This window comes from Oryzias latipes, chromosome 23 (genome assembly GCF_053564925.1).
Source record: "Oryzias latipes strain Hd-rR chromosome 23, Olatipes_Hd-rR_3.1".
NCBI lineage: Eukaryota > Metazoa > Chordata > Actinopteri > Beloniformes > Adrianichthyidae > Oryzias > Oryzias latipes.
Window position 1 is genome coordinate 18,000,612 of NC_136259.1, and position 17,220 is coordinate 18,017,831.

General features: G+C 39.1%; 1 protein-coding gene across 8 annotated transcripts in view; it reads right to left on the reverse strand.

Moving 5' to 3' along the window:
- Positions 1-560: 560 nt before the first annotated feature.
- The window catches only part of atp2b1a (ATPase plasma membrane Ca2+ transporting 1a), a 41,963-nt gene continuing 25,303 nt past the window's right edge, over positions 561-17,220 (reverse strand). Inside the window, exons 5-22 of one of the 8 annotated variants that reach the window (XM_020714109.3) lie at positions 16,964-17,089; positions 15,367-15,528; positions 15,104-15,142; positions 13,521-13,676; positions 12,523-12,737; positions 12,071-12,313; positions 11,729-11,970; positions 10,981-11,218; positions 9,936-10,115; positions 9,756-9,843; positions 9,559-9,665; positions 9,171-9,362; positions 8,610-8,823; positions 8,279-8,490; positions 8,078-8,185; positions 7,127-7,315; positions 6,484-6,573; positions 561-3,483 (exon numbers count right to left, since the gene is read on the reverse strand). In XM_020714109.3, the coding sequence (XP_020569768.1) occupies positions 3,091-3,483; positions 6,484-6,573; positions 7,127-7,315; positions 8,078-8,185; positions 8,279-8,490; positions 8,610-8,823; positions 9,171-9,362; positions 9,559-9,665; positions 9,756-9,843; positions 9,936-10,115; positions 10,981-11,218; positions 11,729-11,970; positions 12,071-12,313; positions 12,523-12,737; positions 13,521-13,676; positions 15,104-15,142; positions 15,367-15,528; positions 16,964-17,089 (3,194 nt within the window). In that variant the 3' untranslated portion in view covers positions 561-3,090. Of the gene's footprint in view, positions 3,484-5,466; positions 5,572-6,398; positions 6,574-7,126; positions 7,316-8,077; positions 8,186-8,278; positions 8,491-8,609; positions 8,824-9,170; positions 9,363-9,558; positions 9,666-9,755; positions 9,844-9,935; positions 10,116-10,980; positions 11,219-11,728; positions 11,971-12,070; positions 12,314-12,522; positions 12,738-13,520; positions 13,677-15,103; positions 15,143-15,366; positions 15,529-16,963; positions 17,090-17,220 lie in introns of those variants that run through there. The other 7 variants (XM_020714115.3, XM_020714112.3, XM_020714116.3 and 4 more) reach the window with 7 other exon arrangements.

The following is a 17,220-nucleotide window of genomic DNA, read 5'->3' on the forward strand; positions in this document are numbered from 1 at the left end:
ATTGTTTGGATGTAAATGATCAAATTCATAGGTATTGTTTTGGGTCATTCTCCTGTTGGAAGAGCCATGACTTACCTTCCCGACGCTCCAGAAGGCATTGATGGTCAATATATTTTATTATGTTCTGCAAAATTCCAGTAGATTCCTGTGTCAGATGGGCATCTTATTTGCTTTCAGTGCCTTTTTGCTCTTTGGTTTTCTCCCAAAAAGTCCATTGTGACCTAAACAATGGCAAGCGTTGTGATCTGACATCAATACCTTGACCTTGGAGTTCACCTTTGATGTCTTTGGAGGTTAAGGCTTTTTGGTAGATGGATAATACTTTATTCATCCACGTTAGGAGAAATATTTTGCCATGTACACATCACACAGAAATCCACGCAATAAAACAGAAGAGTAATGCATAAAATACTTAAAATGCTTAGTTACCATTCATGTTATTCATCTCTTCAACTGTTTCTCCTGCAGCCACATCCAGGGAGTCGCAGTCGTCATAATTATCATAAACTTGTGAATAAAAGTTAAGCCGTAGTGTTAGTGGAAGAAAACATGGCCCTGCATTTAGGCTAAATACATATTTTATTTTTAAAAACCATACACATTACTCGACAAGTTTCAAATGTAAATCCAATCACGATATCCATTTAAAATGCTAGAGATAAACAGACATGGATTAATTTTATTTCCAAATGTTAAAAGATAAAAAAATAATCCATAAAACAGATGGAAAAACATTCATTCCCATTACAGGAAGAAGCTACAGAACAAACTCCTCATATGGAAACCTGTCATTGATTCAATTGTCTCACTCTGTAGGCTGTTTTGTCACCTGTAAAACAAGGAAAACAAACTGAAAAAGTTATGACTGAGCATTTTCACTGCTTCCTCTGAACGTGGCCCTTCGGGTGAGGCTGCAGGGGGGTTTACAGCCAGCAGCCTCAGGTCGTGGCGGGCCAGCACCTTCTTAAATTTCAGTGTCAATATGCAGACTAAAAGAGGCCTGTTGTTTCGCATCATTTGCACCCTGAGATAAATATTCCAGAACAAAACACATTTTAGTGGCCAAAACCCTCCCTCATATCCTAAATAGTTCAAACTGCTTATGTACGTCGTCAAAAAAGTACAAAGTTATAATTTTAAGATTTGTATCAAAATTCTTTTTTTTTCTCCCAGGAGACATTACGAAATAAAGTACCCTGTGCAGATAGATACCAGTGTATGCCTAGTCTTTATTTGTGAAAAATGCAAGTGTCCAATCCTTTAGTGTTTTCCAGTACATCAGATTTCAAAAGTATATCACAAACCAAATGCAGAGACATTTATTGTGAAAGGGCTCTTGTGGACAGGCTTTAAAAAATAAAAGTCCCTCTCTTCTGGGTTTTTGGATGTTCAAAAACGGCAACAAACCAGAACTTTAAAGTGTGTCAAACTTTTTGTTAAAGCCACAAATCAAAGGTGAAAATATAAAAACACTTCAGTTGTATTTTCCCAAAAACAATGTTTTGCTACCTAAATACAAAGTCAGAAATAAGGAGGTTGGGTTGTTTTTTTTTTTTTGTAGATTTCTTTAAATAAATTAGGTTTAATGGTTAGTTAAAACAAACAAAAAAAGACTAGATCCATATTTACCAAGCATCTGAAGGAGAGTTGACTTCTAACCCAACCAAAATGTTGTAAATAAAGCGGTTTGGTCCTGTTTTCACCTGTAGAATCAAGCGCCATTCATCTGCGAGGAGCTTTTGGAAGGTGAATACAGGAATTGCAAGAATCTAAATCACTGTTGTTGCCAAGGCACATTCATGTTTAGTCTTTATGAACATCTTGCGGGGAAATCAATCAGCAGAAGTGGCTCAAAAGCTGGTTTAAACAAGCTGGTTTAAACAAAAAATAAATAAACAAAAAAAAGGATTTGCATCCTTCAAATCAGATCACAGAAGGTCCATACTTGTAAGCTCTGCAAATCTTAAATAACCTTTCACTGATAAAAGCAGAATTCACAAGAACCTCACGTCTGCGTTTTGCTTCCCCACAAGCTTTCAAGCTCAAGATGCTTGTTAAATACAGGCCAGATATTTCCCAAACTCCCTTTTAAATCACCTTTTTAACATGTGGAAATTGTTGGACACGACATAAATAATAGAGAATCCAGAACTCCAGAAGGTTTCTCTGAAGATGAAAATATCAAAGGAAGAAGTAACTATTTATAGCAATGTTGGTGAACAGAGGCCTTTGGTGGCTTTCCTGTCCCGTCTCCTGTGAAAACACCTCGTCCCGTGGACCTCTCTTCTATACTAGCCTTAGTGTTTCTGTTTGGCTAGAAGGTTCTATATTTTATCTACAAATATTTAACAAATAAAACTTGCAGGCAAAAATAGTTAAGTTTCAATAGAAACACCCTTTTTTCCTGAAAATACAGCAGTATCTGAAAGAATCCTCTCATTTTTCTCCGTCTCAGTTTTCTGCATTATACATCAGGAAGCTCTTCTGCCTACCAACAGAAAAAAAAAAAAAAAAAAAGTATCTACAAACTTTGTAAACAGACCTGCTTTTTTCCAAAAAACATAAATAATTCAAAATATTAACAGCCGGTGGAGCAGATATAAAGTTTTGAATGAGCAAGGGCCAAAGAGATAAATATACAACACCATTTAGATAAAAGAGAAGCTAAAGGTTCTTTCATAAACGTACAGACGATCTTCGAGCCAGGAGGAGCATCTCCCCTTCTCAATTTAAATAGTAGCAATAATAATAGAATAAAAACAGGTCACTTTCAATCCAAGTTTATCATCACCCCCTGTTGCCCAGAAAAACAAGTGTTACCAAGGAGGGGAGGGGTGAAGACAGTCCTCGTGTTGCAGCAGGGTACTGAGAACAAAAAAACAAAAAAGAGGACCAAAGAATCCACACCAAGCCGTACATTCCTCTGAATGTTTAATTTTCTTTCATTCCAGCCTACGCCAAGCTCACAGAAGACTCCGCTCTCAGTCTGAGCCCTTCGTCTCTTCTCCAAGTGTTGGTTTGTCGAGTCTGAGCTGAGCTCCTTGGTGTTGTGGGTAGAAAAGAGGTGCAGACGCCTGGAGCTGGGTTGGATCAAAGAGAGGTCTCTAGGCTGTGTAGCGGACTTCCAGGAGCCGAGGGGGTCCCTGGCTTGGGGCCCTCTGGGAGGAGATGATTGCTGCTCTCAACAGCGTTATTGTTCATGTTTGGGGACGGAGAGACGGGTGTGGTGGGGGCCTCGGTGGTGGCGGGTGAGGGCAATGGTGAGGGCGGCGTGGGTGTGGTGTTCCGGGGACTGGCCGAATTGCGCTTGGTGGGCGCGTCGTCCTCGGCATCCGTGTCGTCGATGAGGGGAATATGGGGCTCAGAATCCTCTATCCGGAACTCCGGGTGAGTCATGAAGTTGTGGATGGATGTTCGGGACTCGGGCTTCTCCAGACCCTCATAGAGGGAGATGGAGCTGCGGAATGCTTTCACCACCCGGATCTGGAAGGAAAGAAGGAATAGGGAGGCGGGAAAAACATTTTTAGTGACGTCGGGCCGTGATGATCGCTTTAATGTTCTAACCTGGATAAATAAATCCACAGATACAAACCAAGGATGCAGGTTTTATTTGGATCAATAACAGTGAGTTTGCCAAACTTCCAAATTAGGAATCTGTCAGGTGGAAACTCAAAGACTCGTGCAGGTCGGCAAACTTCTAATTTGTAGTGAAAGTGACCTGATGCTTAGTTGTTCTCACTGACGTAGACAGTTAGTGACAATAAAAACAGTCGTTTCATTTTGACGAAAGGATAGGAGCAGCTTTTTTCTGGAGGTTTCACTTGAGTTTCAGTTGGGGTTTTCCATTGCGCGGTGCGGCTGACTCGCCTCAAGTACTTTCCCTACTCGTGTCCTCATAAAGGTGGACGTACGGCTTCAATAAAACCGCGGGAAAAAGCCTGAACTGAAGACGCGCAGCCTGGTTTTTCCCCGAGTCCGTGGTGAGGTGGTGTCAACACATGCTCCACCAAACCTTTCCACTGAGTGACCACAAGTCATACCATGCCGCGGAAAAACAACACAACTACCGAAAGCAAACAAACTAAAGAGAAGTTTGAGATGGCAAAGACAGAGTTTACAGTTTTGAAGAGCCAAATTTTTATTTTTTTTTACATTAAAATCTTGAATCTACTGAGCTACAATTCCAACTAGATAATCACAGAAAAATGTAGCTTTAAATGAGTCAACATTTAAGAGAAAAGGAGTTAAAGTAGTGGCTGGTTTAGTAGAGTTTTTGTTTTGTTTTTTTAGGAAGTTCTGGATTATTTTATACACACTTTAGGTCCGTTTTAATATATTTCCTGGTTCAAATGAATCAGAAAAAGGAGAATTTATTTTCCTACATAAACAAATGACAAATCTTAAGAGAATATAGACTACTGCTGCATTCACACTGGGCTCAGAAACGCGTGTTCAAGTGACCACTTCCAATGAAAGATCGACGTCAACGCAAGTTTGGGGTTTCAAAACTCTTGGCGTCACTGCTATGTTTTTAAGACCGTGTCTGTGCTGTAAATGAACGCACGTTGAAAGTTAAACCAATTGCACTTTGACCAATCAGAGACTCAGATTCGTACGGCAAGCGACCTTTTCGATTCGCTGAAGTACCAGGCGTTTGAACATTGGTCACGAGGGACAAATGAATAAATATTGACACCAAATCTTTTGTGTATCACAGTAGAACTGTGAAAGAGAAAGTCTGGAGCAAGATTCACCAGATTTGCACCAAGCCTCTTCCAACTGTGAGTGCATGCACTAGAATCGTAAAGCGACAGACCAGTGTGAACACTATATGCTAGAAGCGCGTTCAGAAAAGGCCCGTTTAGCGCGTACCGGAACGCGCATCGCGTGCCCGGTGTGAACGTAGCTTTGAACTCAACTACAGTAGACCGTTGTTGGACATGCGTAGTGAAGAGGAAGACAGAAAGAGACAAGAAGAAAACTTGAGGACAGAGTGGAAAAAAAGAGTGAACAGCAGAAAAGAAGGCAAAACAAACAGATGGAAAGAAAGACAGAGGAAGGAAGAAAGAAAGTGGTCAGTTAAAGCTTATGTTTGTGGAGTCAAAACAAATAAGCTGCAGCAGCCAAGCATGTCTACAAGCTGGTATACAAGTCCGAAACAGCACAGAGAAAAACTCACAAACGAGACCAGAGACTTTGAACCCATGCAGAGCGTGGTGCTACCTTTCGTTCAATGGTAGTAAACCTTTGAGTATAGCCCATGACACATTTCACAGAATCTAAAGAAGAATATGTGGGCAGTCAGTGGTATTCATCTTTTTTTGGAAGAAAGTGGGAGGGGTCAATGTGGCAGACGCTGCCATTCTGTCAAACAGGCATTTACAGCAAAAGACAATGGAGGAAAACCTGGAAGGAAAAGTTTAGACGTTAAGAGGAAAACAGTGAGAAAGACTTCATTTAATCTGCTTTTGATGTTTATAGTTTTTTTTTATTTTATTATTATTTTGTGTAAAGGTGCTCTTGTGAGAGATTTAAAGTCCAGTGTTGGTGAGAGGGGCTGTATGGTTAGATCTGAAAGAGAAAGAGAGTCACAGTCAGTAAGTGCAGAGTCCTGGTAAGAGCACGGCCTTTTGAAACGCCTCTGATCCAGATCCTCTCAGCATCAGGAGCAGCATGATGCAAAAGGTGCCAGGGGACTGCTTTTAGGTAAACATGTCAACAAACACGAGTCCCAGCCAACAGGGCGATATTAGGAAAGCACACTGAAACCCACAAAATAACAAAAAAAAACAACCTTTTATTTCACCACTGACTGGCAAAACTGAGGCTGAAGCGGCTTTCTGAGCAGTGGAAATTTCCTGGTTCATCTTTTGGTTTTGGTTTTGTTGTTTGTTTGTTTTTTAAACCGTGATCATGGGCATATACTCAAAACATTTACCCGACTAAAGAGCTGCGACAAAAGACCCATGAGTGCTACAGAGCAGACTGAGGCAGCTGCAGACAAACCCGCCGAACATCCACTTCCAAAAATCTATACGTGGGGTTTTTTTTTTTTTGGATCAAGAAGAACACACATCATCCAAGAGAAACAGTGAAACTTTCCATTTCTGGGACCAAAAAGCAGAAGCGGAACAGAAGACGGGATGACACAGAGAAAACATCTCGACGTTAGAAGCAACCTGCTAACAGGGTAACATGTATATAAGTATATATACACAGCAGTGTTATCAAAGCAGTATGGAAGGTGGTTTTGGCGTCTTTGAGAGAACAGGAACACATTAGGAGGAGGATGAGAGTCAAAGTTGAACGTTAGGTGAGAAGGAGAGTGAAGGAGAAATGTTAGAAGAAGGAAATTAAAAAAAAGAAGTCTCATGCACTAAAGGAGAACACGCACTCACACCCCAGAGTGGTAGAAGCGGTGCTGACTGCAGTGGGAGTAGTAGTAGAAAAGGCTACATGTGTAGGGCTAGAAACATTGGTTACATCGTGCTGTTGTTGGCTGGAGTTGGAGGCCTGCCGCCTTAGAGCCCCCTGAAAGGAAGTTCCACTCTGGAACGCACTCACTACATCCATCTGCAAAGAATCAGACAGCATGACAGGAGAAAGCCCAAAGGAAATCAAAGAACAGATGAGTGAGAAAAGAGGAGAGAAAAAAGGCACCCAGAACCACAGAAAAAAAAAGTTACTTTGAAATTGGACTTAAAGAGTTTAAAATAGCAGAAGAAGAAAAAAGGAAAATTTGAGTTTTAAAGGCACTGAATACACTGAGCTCTGACTGCAAAGCTCGACCTTAAGCTCACTCTTCTCTGCAGAATCCTTTCAAAGCCATTCCAGGACTTTAGTGGGCAAACTTTCCATTCAAACACATCCTTTCTCTTCTCAGTCCCTTTAAACCAACATTATTTTTAACAGAAATGGAAATAAGAATCCGCTTTAGCTTAAAGCAGAGCAGAAAAATACAGGAAGCTTTTGTGTTTTGGACACGACTCGTGATTACAAAACTCTGGGAGAAAGGAACGGACATCTCCAGCTGGAAGTGTTGTGGAGTGAAAAGATTTATGGCTTTTTGATTCCCTTGATGGGTGTGATGTTTCTACAGACACAGGTCAGTTTGTGGCATTTTTACCTGAGTCTGGATGCGGTTTAGGCCTCGGAACCAGAGGATCTGGCCTCTGCGAAGTTCGCGCTCTGCGTGGTCAATTTCCTCCATGTCATCCAGTTCGTCCAGCTCTTCGTCGGGGATCTCTTCTTTCTGGGTGCCATGGCCTGCTGTTTTCAGGAATTTTAAGCGGCTGGTGGGTATCGAGGAGATGACCTGGAGGAAATCAGAAATTGCATGAGGACCACCTGATTTACAGCTACAACACAGAACCTTAAGTCTTTAACACCAGCGCTTTAGCTCCAGTCTTTACACTCTGGACTACCATAACTCTTTTAACCGTTTACACAACTAATGTAAATCCAGCGGACTCTGAAGCAAAGAAGCATTCCTAGCACTGATTTGCAACACTGTAGTAGCTGATTCTTCAGGCTATGCGTCATTATGCAACATTTTACGTTAGTAATGTGTTGCAAAGCTGCTTTTCTTTGCGTCAGAATCAGCTGATCCAGGTTGACTGCGGAAAAAGTAACCGTCTGTAGAAGAGCACGCCAACATCTATGGTGTTAAAGGGTTAACCAAAATTACAGTTCCTCAGTATTTAATTAATTTAAATTATTTTAGTTTTCAGTGAAAGCTAATGAAACAAAAGAAAATCAGTAAATGTCTTTTTATGAATAGATCAGCTTTCTAAAACTGTTTAACTGCTACTCTTATTTGTGATCCGTCTAAAATTATCTGCCATTAATGATGATAATAACTACTGATTTATTACCATCTCCATATGTGGTAATATTTAGTAAATGTTCATAAAATTGCTCCAAAGTTATGTTTATTGAAAAATAGCCTAGAAATGTAATTTAAAAAAATTCCCATATTCATCTCTTCTCAGAAGTAGAACAAAAGGTTCTTTTGTATTTCTGAGTCTCTGAAGTCGGACACAAGGGGGCAGTGTGATGCTATAATCTAAGGTCATACCTGTCCCCACAGCAGTGAACTAAAGCCAAAGAAGGTGCACCAAAGCCACTGGTCAATGGTCAGAGCCACACAGCTGAAAGGCTTCCCCCCAAACTGCACTATAACAATCTAGAAGAAAAAAAAAAAAAGACTATATTATTATACTGGATGAATAAATATGATTTTGATGGGATTTTATTAAGGAAAATGGTGGAAGTTTACCTGAATAACAAAGGTACCAAAAACTATGCTGCAAAAAATAAGGTTGTTGAAGATGCCGTCGAAGACGTTCCTTTCCCCGTGGATCTTGCGGGCGTTGATTTCATTGAAAAGCTGCATCAGTACAAAGGTGTTGAAGACAATGGTGTAGTGTTCAGAGGGAGGGGCGTTGAGAGGCGCATTCCTCCCATTGTCAATATCAAACAACTGCTCTCCTGCACAACAAGAAAAAAACAACAACAACCATGAAATCTTACAAAATACAGAAATGTGCACAACCAATTCATTCTGAAATGAAAAATATAGAAATATTAAAATTAGGAAGACTTCCTACCAGCAAACAGAAGGGAAAAAATGATGATTAGCTGGTACACTCCATGACCTAGGATGTTTTTCATCATAGTGCGAGAGATAAGAGGCTTGTTGCGCCCATATGGCCTCCTTAGCAGCAGGGATTCTGTAGGGGGCTCTGTGGCCAAAGCTAATGAAGCAAATGTGTCCATAATGAGGTTGACCCACAACATCTGCACAGCCTTCAGAGGAGAGTCCTAGTGGGAGAAAGCAAGGTATGCAATTAGGAGGGTTTTTTTTCTTTTACATAATCTGAAATTGAGTGCATCCAAGGAAACTGTTTAAACATGAATTAAACACAGTGAAGAAACGTTACGACAGCTGCATTAGTTGGTTAGAAAGGGAACATTCAGGAGAGTTCTGCCAATTGGTATTTTGTATAGAAAAGATGAAGGAAAATGAAATGCTTATGCAATATTTATGCAACACCAGAAATTGGAATAATAACAAACAATAGAAGTGAATTCTTCATTGCTGGTATTTAACAGACACTAACAATCTTTACAGTTGAAAGCTTTTTATTTTTTTTTTGACTTGTGCTTACCTGTGTGATGCAGGCTCCAGTAAATGCTACAATGACAGCCACCACATTGACAGTGAGCTGAAATTGGAGGAATTTTGAGATGCTGTCGTAAACGTTTCGTCCCCACATGACTGCTTTGACAATGCTGGAAAAGTTGTCATCAGTCAGAATGATGTCGGATGCCTCCTTGGCGACATCTGTTCCCGCAATACCCTAAGGAGAAAAAAAAAAAAAAAGGTCTCTTACATTCTCACATTTATATAAACCACCATTTCCTTGCTCGGCCTGCTTTTACTGCGGTGTCTTTTTTAAACTTGCATTCTAGCTTGTTTAAACCCTAATTGTTAGGGAAACATGCTTTAATGGAAACATCAGAAAGAATTCTAGTCCTTTCAAAATCAATCCTTACCATAGCAAAGCCAACATCTGCTTTCTTCAAAGCAGGACCATCATTAGTGCCGTCTCCCGTCACCGCCACTACTTGTCTTTGTTCTGCTACTGTGCTGTCAATAATACCTAGAATAGTAAAAGCATGTTAGAAGCAAACAAAAAAAATTAACTTTTCATAATAAAAGTGGCAACATTTAAAGTTACAGCAATGATGACCTTTTACTAAGGTGTGTTTATCTGTTGGAGAAGAGCGAGCTAGTACTCGTAGCTTGGGCCAGATTTTGTCGATGCGTTCTTGTTCAATCTAAGAAAAAAAAAAGTGAAAACAAAACTGTATCAAGATTCCAAAAACCCCATCTTTTTAAATCTGTGTTGGAGCATTTTGCAGTGGCGCACCTCTCCTTTTTCGTTGCGTATCCGGCGATTGAACTCTTTTCCCTCCAGACATATAAAGTCATCGCCAGGCAGGAGGATGCCGCATTTGGTGGCGATGGCTCGAGCTGTGTTAATGTTGTCCCCAGTCACCATGCGTACAGTGATGCCGGCACGCTGACATTTTTTAATCGCATCTGGAACCTGACAAAAAAATACAAGGGAGAACCAAAAAGGCTGTAATCTCGCATGTCTTAAAATTAGTGGTAAAGAAAACCCATTAAGAAATCAAATAAATATAAAAATGTTATTTTTAGCACTTTACAAAAATGTAAATGAGTCTTCAAGGCAGGTTCTGAAATCGAAATGCAGTTTTTTCAGTACCAAGCCCCGAGTCCAGAACGTCTGACCGGCACAAACCAGCAGAAAACCAAGGTAAATAATTGATAATCCTACAAAGCAATTTGATTTTTTTCCTCTTACAGTTTCCTTGTCTTTTATAGAAACACTTTAAAGCTTAAATAAAACAAAAAAAAGAACACTTTTATTGTATTTTTGGCAAACAAATGTCTCCAAAAGTGCCTTTTAAGCCTTGATTGACAAAAAAAAAAAACACTTGATTTACCCAATTAACTATACTTCTAGATATTTTTATTCCGTTGCAACAGTTGACTCCAATTCTCTAAATGCCAGTTTGAAATATATGACACTTCATTACATCCTTAATCTGTTGTTTTGATTTTGTTTTAAAGTATATTCTTTAAAAAAAAAACTGTGGCATTTGTACAACACTTAAAAAATGCAGAATTTACTATGTGAAATGTGCTATTTATTTGACACTTTTAGGCTGATATGGCATCATTTTTAGCTTTACATTATGGGCTCCTCCACAGTACTCTAGTTTTAGGACATTCTGCACTAAAGATTTGATTTTAACCAGCTAACACACTGCTGAACATGTGACATTCACGCTTTTGAAATATAACCTACAAAGTTAAAACGGAGGCTCAATTTTTTTTTGTTTTTTGCATGACAGCAGTTGGTGTTTTATATTAAAATAACCTCCTACCTCTGGTCTTACAGGGTCCTCTATGCCCACCACAGAGATGCAGGTCAGTCCACTAAGAATGTCATTTTCATTATCCCAATCGGGTTCGCCCTCTGTGGCTGGAAAATCTCTATAACCAAGGCAGATGGTCCTCAGACCTTCTGAAGCCATAGGCTCGATCACTTTTTTAACCACATCATCTCTGTCCCGTGGGCGGAACACCTTTGGCTCACCATTCGCTGTAAGGATTTTATAGCACCTGAAATTGGCAAAGAGAAAAGGGGGAATATGTAAATGGATATAAGTGAGGAAAAAGAAAATAAAGGAACAGCTAAAAAAAGAGGAAATTGGTAAGGAACACCAAAAGTAGAGAAGTACTAACTTTAAATGTCAAACAGCATTTGGTAAATGTGATGAGGGAGAAAAACTCCAAGCATTTAAAATTGTACTGCAGCAGCAAGAAGTGGCACTAAGCCCTTTGTGGGTTAAAAAGGAGCCTACTTGGTTAAGCAGCTTACAGAGCTGTTACCAGTTCATTTTCTCAGTGCCTGTTTTTAAGTCACAATCCAAGAGGCTTGTGTGGGATGCACTTGAACTTCTTAGCAGCTAAAGCTACTATAAATATTTACTACGAGTCTGGCCAGCAGGGCCAGGTAAAAAAAAAAAAGGGAACAATTCAACTTTCAGGAACATTTTGTGGAAATATTTAAAAACAGAACTGACTGACAACATGGCAAATGTGAGCACAAAGGATAAAAATTGTTCTTACTTTTTTAGGAGAATCTCTGAGGCTCCCTTACTAAACATCCTAAAGCTGCCATCGGCCATCTTCAACACAGTGCTCATTGATTTGCGCACAGAGTTGAAGGTGTAGACTTTGTACAACTTCTCTTCAGGTATCTCATTGCGAATCGTCTGGTAGTCGCGTTTCAAGTCGTTACAAAAACCAAGCAAGGCACATTCGGTCTTGTTACCAACTTGTCGGGGCAGGCCTCCTTCCTTCTCTGGAGACTAGGGGGAAAAGAAAGAAAACAAAAAAAAAAGATAGTAAATTAAATTTGAAAAACTATTGCACAGTGCATTTTAAGAGCAACCTTTTTAAGAACCTTACCATGATTTTAGAGGTGTAAGCACAATTAACTGCAATGCCCAGAATCAGGAGCTCTAAAGCGTTTGAAGGGATGTTTTCAGCCTCGGGAACCTTTTTGTAGTGTTTCTCAGCTATGTAGGCTTGTACCACAGTCATGCGGTTCATAGTGAGGGTACCAGTTTTGTCCGAACAGATAGCTGTTGCATTGCCCATAGTTTCACAAGCATCCAAGTGGCGGACAAGGTTGTTATCCTTCATCATTTTCTGCATAAAAGTGGAAAAAGTTAAAACGAACATATGTTAACTAAGCTGAAATAAGAGCATTTTTATGCTTTCAGAAAACAGAAGATCAGAGCAGACTTAAGTGTATCAGTTAGCGCTATCTTAACGGTCTGCCCTGCTAGTTTTAATAGGCTAAAGTGTAAGCTGGTCAGCCGTGGTGCAGCTCATTTGGCAGGCTTAGCAGATATTACCTTCACTGAGTATGCCAGGGAGATTGTTACAGCGAGTGGCAGGCCTTCAGGAACAGCCACCACCAGAACAGTGACACCAATAATGAAGAATTTCACAAAGAACTGAATGTAGATCGGTGTGCATTCCTTGACCCAGTACAGATTCTGGATCCAGAAGGTGTCTACTACAAACAGTACCACAAGGATAATGACAGTGATGGCAGACATGACCAGACCTAGAAAGAATGAGAGAAAGCACATCGTTACACAAAGACAACACAGAAGTGTCTTATGCGTTATTGTGTAACAATCAATGCATTTGCAGCTATATATGAGTTACACAAAGCAGGAGAAGAATATCAAATACTTAAGAGCAAACAAAAGAGGCTACGGTAGAGTATCTCACAACATTAAAGACCGTCCGATCATCTGTTGATCCATTTTCAAAGAGTTCCATTTTACCTCGATCCCAAAAAAAATGTGTGGTTTTTTTAGGGGAAAGTTTCTGCAGATTTCATTAGAAATTCACTCATTAGTTGCAGGTGGGACAGTTGGTGTGGAGGAACCCCGCTCCACCTTACCCATAGCTGAGAGCTGTGTGCACTTACAACCCCTCAAAACATTACTGCCACAACAAAAAGGACCAGCAATAATTGGGTTATCACGTTGTGCAGTTCTAAGTCAGATGCAAACTTGGATGAGGAAAACAAAGATGCAATTGGATCTAGTCATCTACAAGTGGATGCTTCGGAATGGAGCAGAGCAGGGAGCTCGTGGCCCACCTTGTGTATTTTCTACGTCACAACTTGAAAAAACTGGAAAAGCTTGTGCTTTTCCAATCAGGTTTTTTTTGAATAAAGAAATACTCAGAAATTTTAATCTCAATTTTCTTTATGCATGTCCTCTGTCGTCAGAAAAATGCCACAAGAACATATTAAAAACACCCAAAACTCAATTTATCGGAGTGAGTCTTTATTTTGAGTCTTATTCAAAATATCAAATGTGTTTGTCTGCCTCACCTGCTTTTCCAATCTGTACGGCTAGTTTGGTTAGTTTTCCTTGGAGAACAGACTTTTCCTTCTTTGGCAGATTGGATTTCTTTTTTTCTTCAGCGTCTGCTCCCTCATCACTGTTCAGTGGCTGCATTTCCATTGCAGCGCCGTCGTGTGCTTTAGCTTTAGGAAAGATGGAAGGCAAATTTTAAAATGAATTATGTAAGCCGGTTCACTGGTGCAACAACAACAAGAACAAAAAAGACTGAAACAGAAATGTGTACAGGACAAAATAACGTCAGAAAGACCACAAAATGTACTAAAAAAACATAATAGTTAAAATACTTTTTCATACCACAAACTTGTTTCATAATCAGGCTATTTTGGGGACTAAATAACCTCTAACAAGTGTGTGTGGTCGTCTATCTCTATGAGTGGCCCTTCAGTGGACCGGCAACTTATGATTCTGATTCAGAAGTGAATAAAGTAAAAGGAAAATTAAAATATGAATAAGCCAAAGAATGAAGACAGATCAGCACCCCACGGAGATTTGGAGATCATCGTAAAAAAGCAACCAGGGTTCGGTTTAAGAAGCAGTTCTCTTCTTTGACAACCACAAAAAAATTAAAATCTCTTGTCAAAATAGCCCCTTTATCAAGTAACCTTTCCTGCTCGAAGCCTGACAAGTTAAAGAGTGGAGGATGGACTGAGTTTCTTTGTGCCACATGACAGATCTGCCCTTTTAGCCCACCAACCAACAATCATGTTAGAAACCCTAGAGAACAGTTTTTCCTTCATATTTTGATACAAAAGGCATGAAATGTCGCGCAGACTCGGTGTGTTTTTAAAATGTGTGCTGACGGAGCTCTATTGTAATGTAGTAGAACATTTGCAGCTGGAATGCTGGGAAACGGAAGCTTCTGCGGCTTGCTCTGTACTTACACGTTCAGCGTAATCTCAATCTAAAGGATTACTGTTGACTCCTGGCAGGCAGAGGGAATCTGTGCACCAGGGACCGAGCGCCACATCTGTGGTCTCAAACCCAAGCACCTCTGGTTTTACAATCCCAGCACGTCTACAACTCTCGCTTGCTGGGGTGCTAACTATTTAAAGCCTCATTATTTTCTACCCGACACTGCACTATGTACTTTTAACATGTTTTGGTTTGGATCATTTATTTTTAGACTTTTAAAAAAAAAAAAAAAAAACTCTGCAGTGTTGATTTAGCATTTCAGAAAAGAGGGATAGTGGGAAAGCAGATGTTTATCCAGGAATTATATTGATTTATTGATGTACTTGGTACATTCAGAACCAGCGTTTCAAAACCCAAAGAGCTAGAGAGAGACAAAAAAAAGAGGCTAGACTAAGAGCAGAGGACAAGACCGTGTGTGCACTGGATGGCACAGACCAGTCTGCACTAAGTATATGCTGATATGGGGTCATTACTTACATAAAAAGCCCTACAGCCAATTAATCAAAGAAGCTTATATCTTTACCCAGCACTGAGAACTGTGAGGAAAGCTCCAATAAAGCTGAATGCTAATACCTAAATGTAGGTGTTAAGCTGCAAGGCAATTACAAACAGCTTTATGTGTGGGAATAAAACCTGCCTTTCTTTCGGTTTTCCAGAGATCCATCCTGCTTCTTGCCTGTAAATATACATTTTAATATCAATAAGAGGAAAATATTTGAACTTGCAGGATTATTTTTTTATCCAACATTGATAAAATACAAACTTGACATGAATTTGTTTTTCTCATTGGATTTTTTTTTTGGGGGGGGGGTTAAAGTTCTGGTATACTTTGGTATGAACATTCGCGATGTCTTAATGTGACATTAGTTGAAATTTCTATTTAAACACGCTGGAACCTACTTTTTCTCTGTTTTTTCTTTTCCTCCTTTTCCTTTTTCTTTTCATCTTCATCTTCGTCTTCATCTTCATTAGCCCCAAGTAAAGTAAATATAATTCCAGTTTGTGAGTTGACACCCACAGCAGTGACCACCATTTTCCCTGAGCCTTCCATTACATGGGTGCCTGGAAAAAAAATAAAAAATAGAAAAGAAAAAAAGACATTATGAACAGAACATTTGTGTATAACTTTCAACTTTTATTGTTATGTTGTTGTTTTTTTTAACTTAGTAAAAAGCCAAATTTAATGTAAGAGAAATTCAAGAAATAGTGAAGACACAAAAACCCCTGAACCATTCAATCTACGGTAATTAAAACGCTCAAAAATATCAATGCTTTTGGTATTAGGGTCATAGCATTTTTCTACAGAAAGTTAATTTCAAAGCTTGACTAAGCCTTTTTTTCCCCGGACATTAGATCCCATTTATATTAATATAATTTATACATATTCACTGTTAAAGGAATGTTTTAAAAAATCTAGAATGCAATAAAATCAAACTACTTGGAAATACTTGGAAAATGTTGACTGATCCTTTTATTAAATGGTAATGTGTAGTTTTGCATCCTAGACATCATTAAGTTCAAGCCCCAGCAAGATGGTAGAAGCTACCAATGGTCAACTAACATAAGGCTAATAAAAGACTGAATATGTATAAACAGATTTTTAAACAAGGTTATGCAGAATCACATGACTGAGTTCAGCTTTGAAGGGCTTAGATCTCTTAAAGATGTCTTTTTGAGGAATGATTTGTAAAACGTGTTATGTTCTTCAAGTACTTTGAGAAAAAAATGTCCCACAGAGAAAAAAATCCAAACTTGGTGAGTCTGACAAAAAATGTGCAACTTCATTTCTTACATTTCTGGTCGTACCAAATATGTCTAGTATGTAAAGAAAATTCTCTGTCTACTTCAGACCCATGAGGAAAAAAAACAAATAACCTCAGTGATGTGCAACATAAGCTGTTGCAATTCTTAACTAAAGTGTGTCCTGTATGTTTACAAATCTACCCACATATTTTTTTTCCATAAGTGGAGACAATGGTAGGGCCCACTTCGAAAAACCAACCACTAAAAGTACCGTACATCAGATTATAGTTCAGGGGAAAAAGGAAATGGAAAAAAAATAAATTTAAGATGATGCAGTTTGCAGAATTGCATCATCAACTTTAATTGCACTATAAACTTTAATACATAATGACGGCCAAAATATAAAACCTCCTACCTGAAACCACAAGAACAATGCTTTTTTAAAAATTTCTAGTCAATGCTGATTGGAGGTTTTTGTCATGTGACCTTAATGTCATAAAAAGGGGCGTGATTTTTTTTACAATTTCACTTAAAATGTGGAGTTCTCCTTGTCCTCACTATTTATTGTAAAAACTCAATATGTAAAAGTTTGCTGATATTTTTGGCAACCTTTGGAACTTAACAGTGGCTGTGAAGGCTTAAATAATTAAGTTTGAACTGCCTTAAATCAAAACAAATCTATTTAAACTTCTGAAAATGCCATCTAGATTCAAATCTGGATTTGAAGTACCCTAAATCTTATTGTGAGGTTTACCTGATAAAAGCATTGGATCTTTTTCTTGTGTCTTTTTAACATGATCTGATTCCCCTGTTAAGGAGCTCTCATCAATCTTGAGATCATTGCCTTGGATGAGAACGCCATCAGCTGGTAAGAGATCACCTGCAACAACAAGAAATCTTTAAGATGCAGGATCACGTTATCATTTTTGCAGCCATATTTGCCGGAAAAAAAAGAAATAAAAAAACAAAAACACATATCCTTGTTTATCCTTAAAATATCCAAACAAAAGA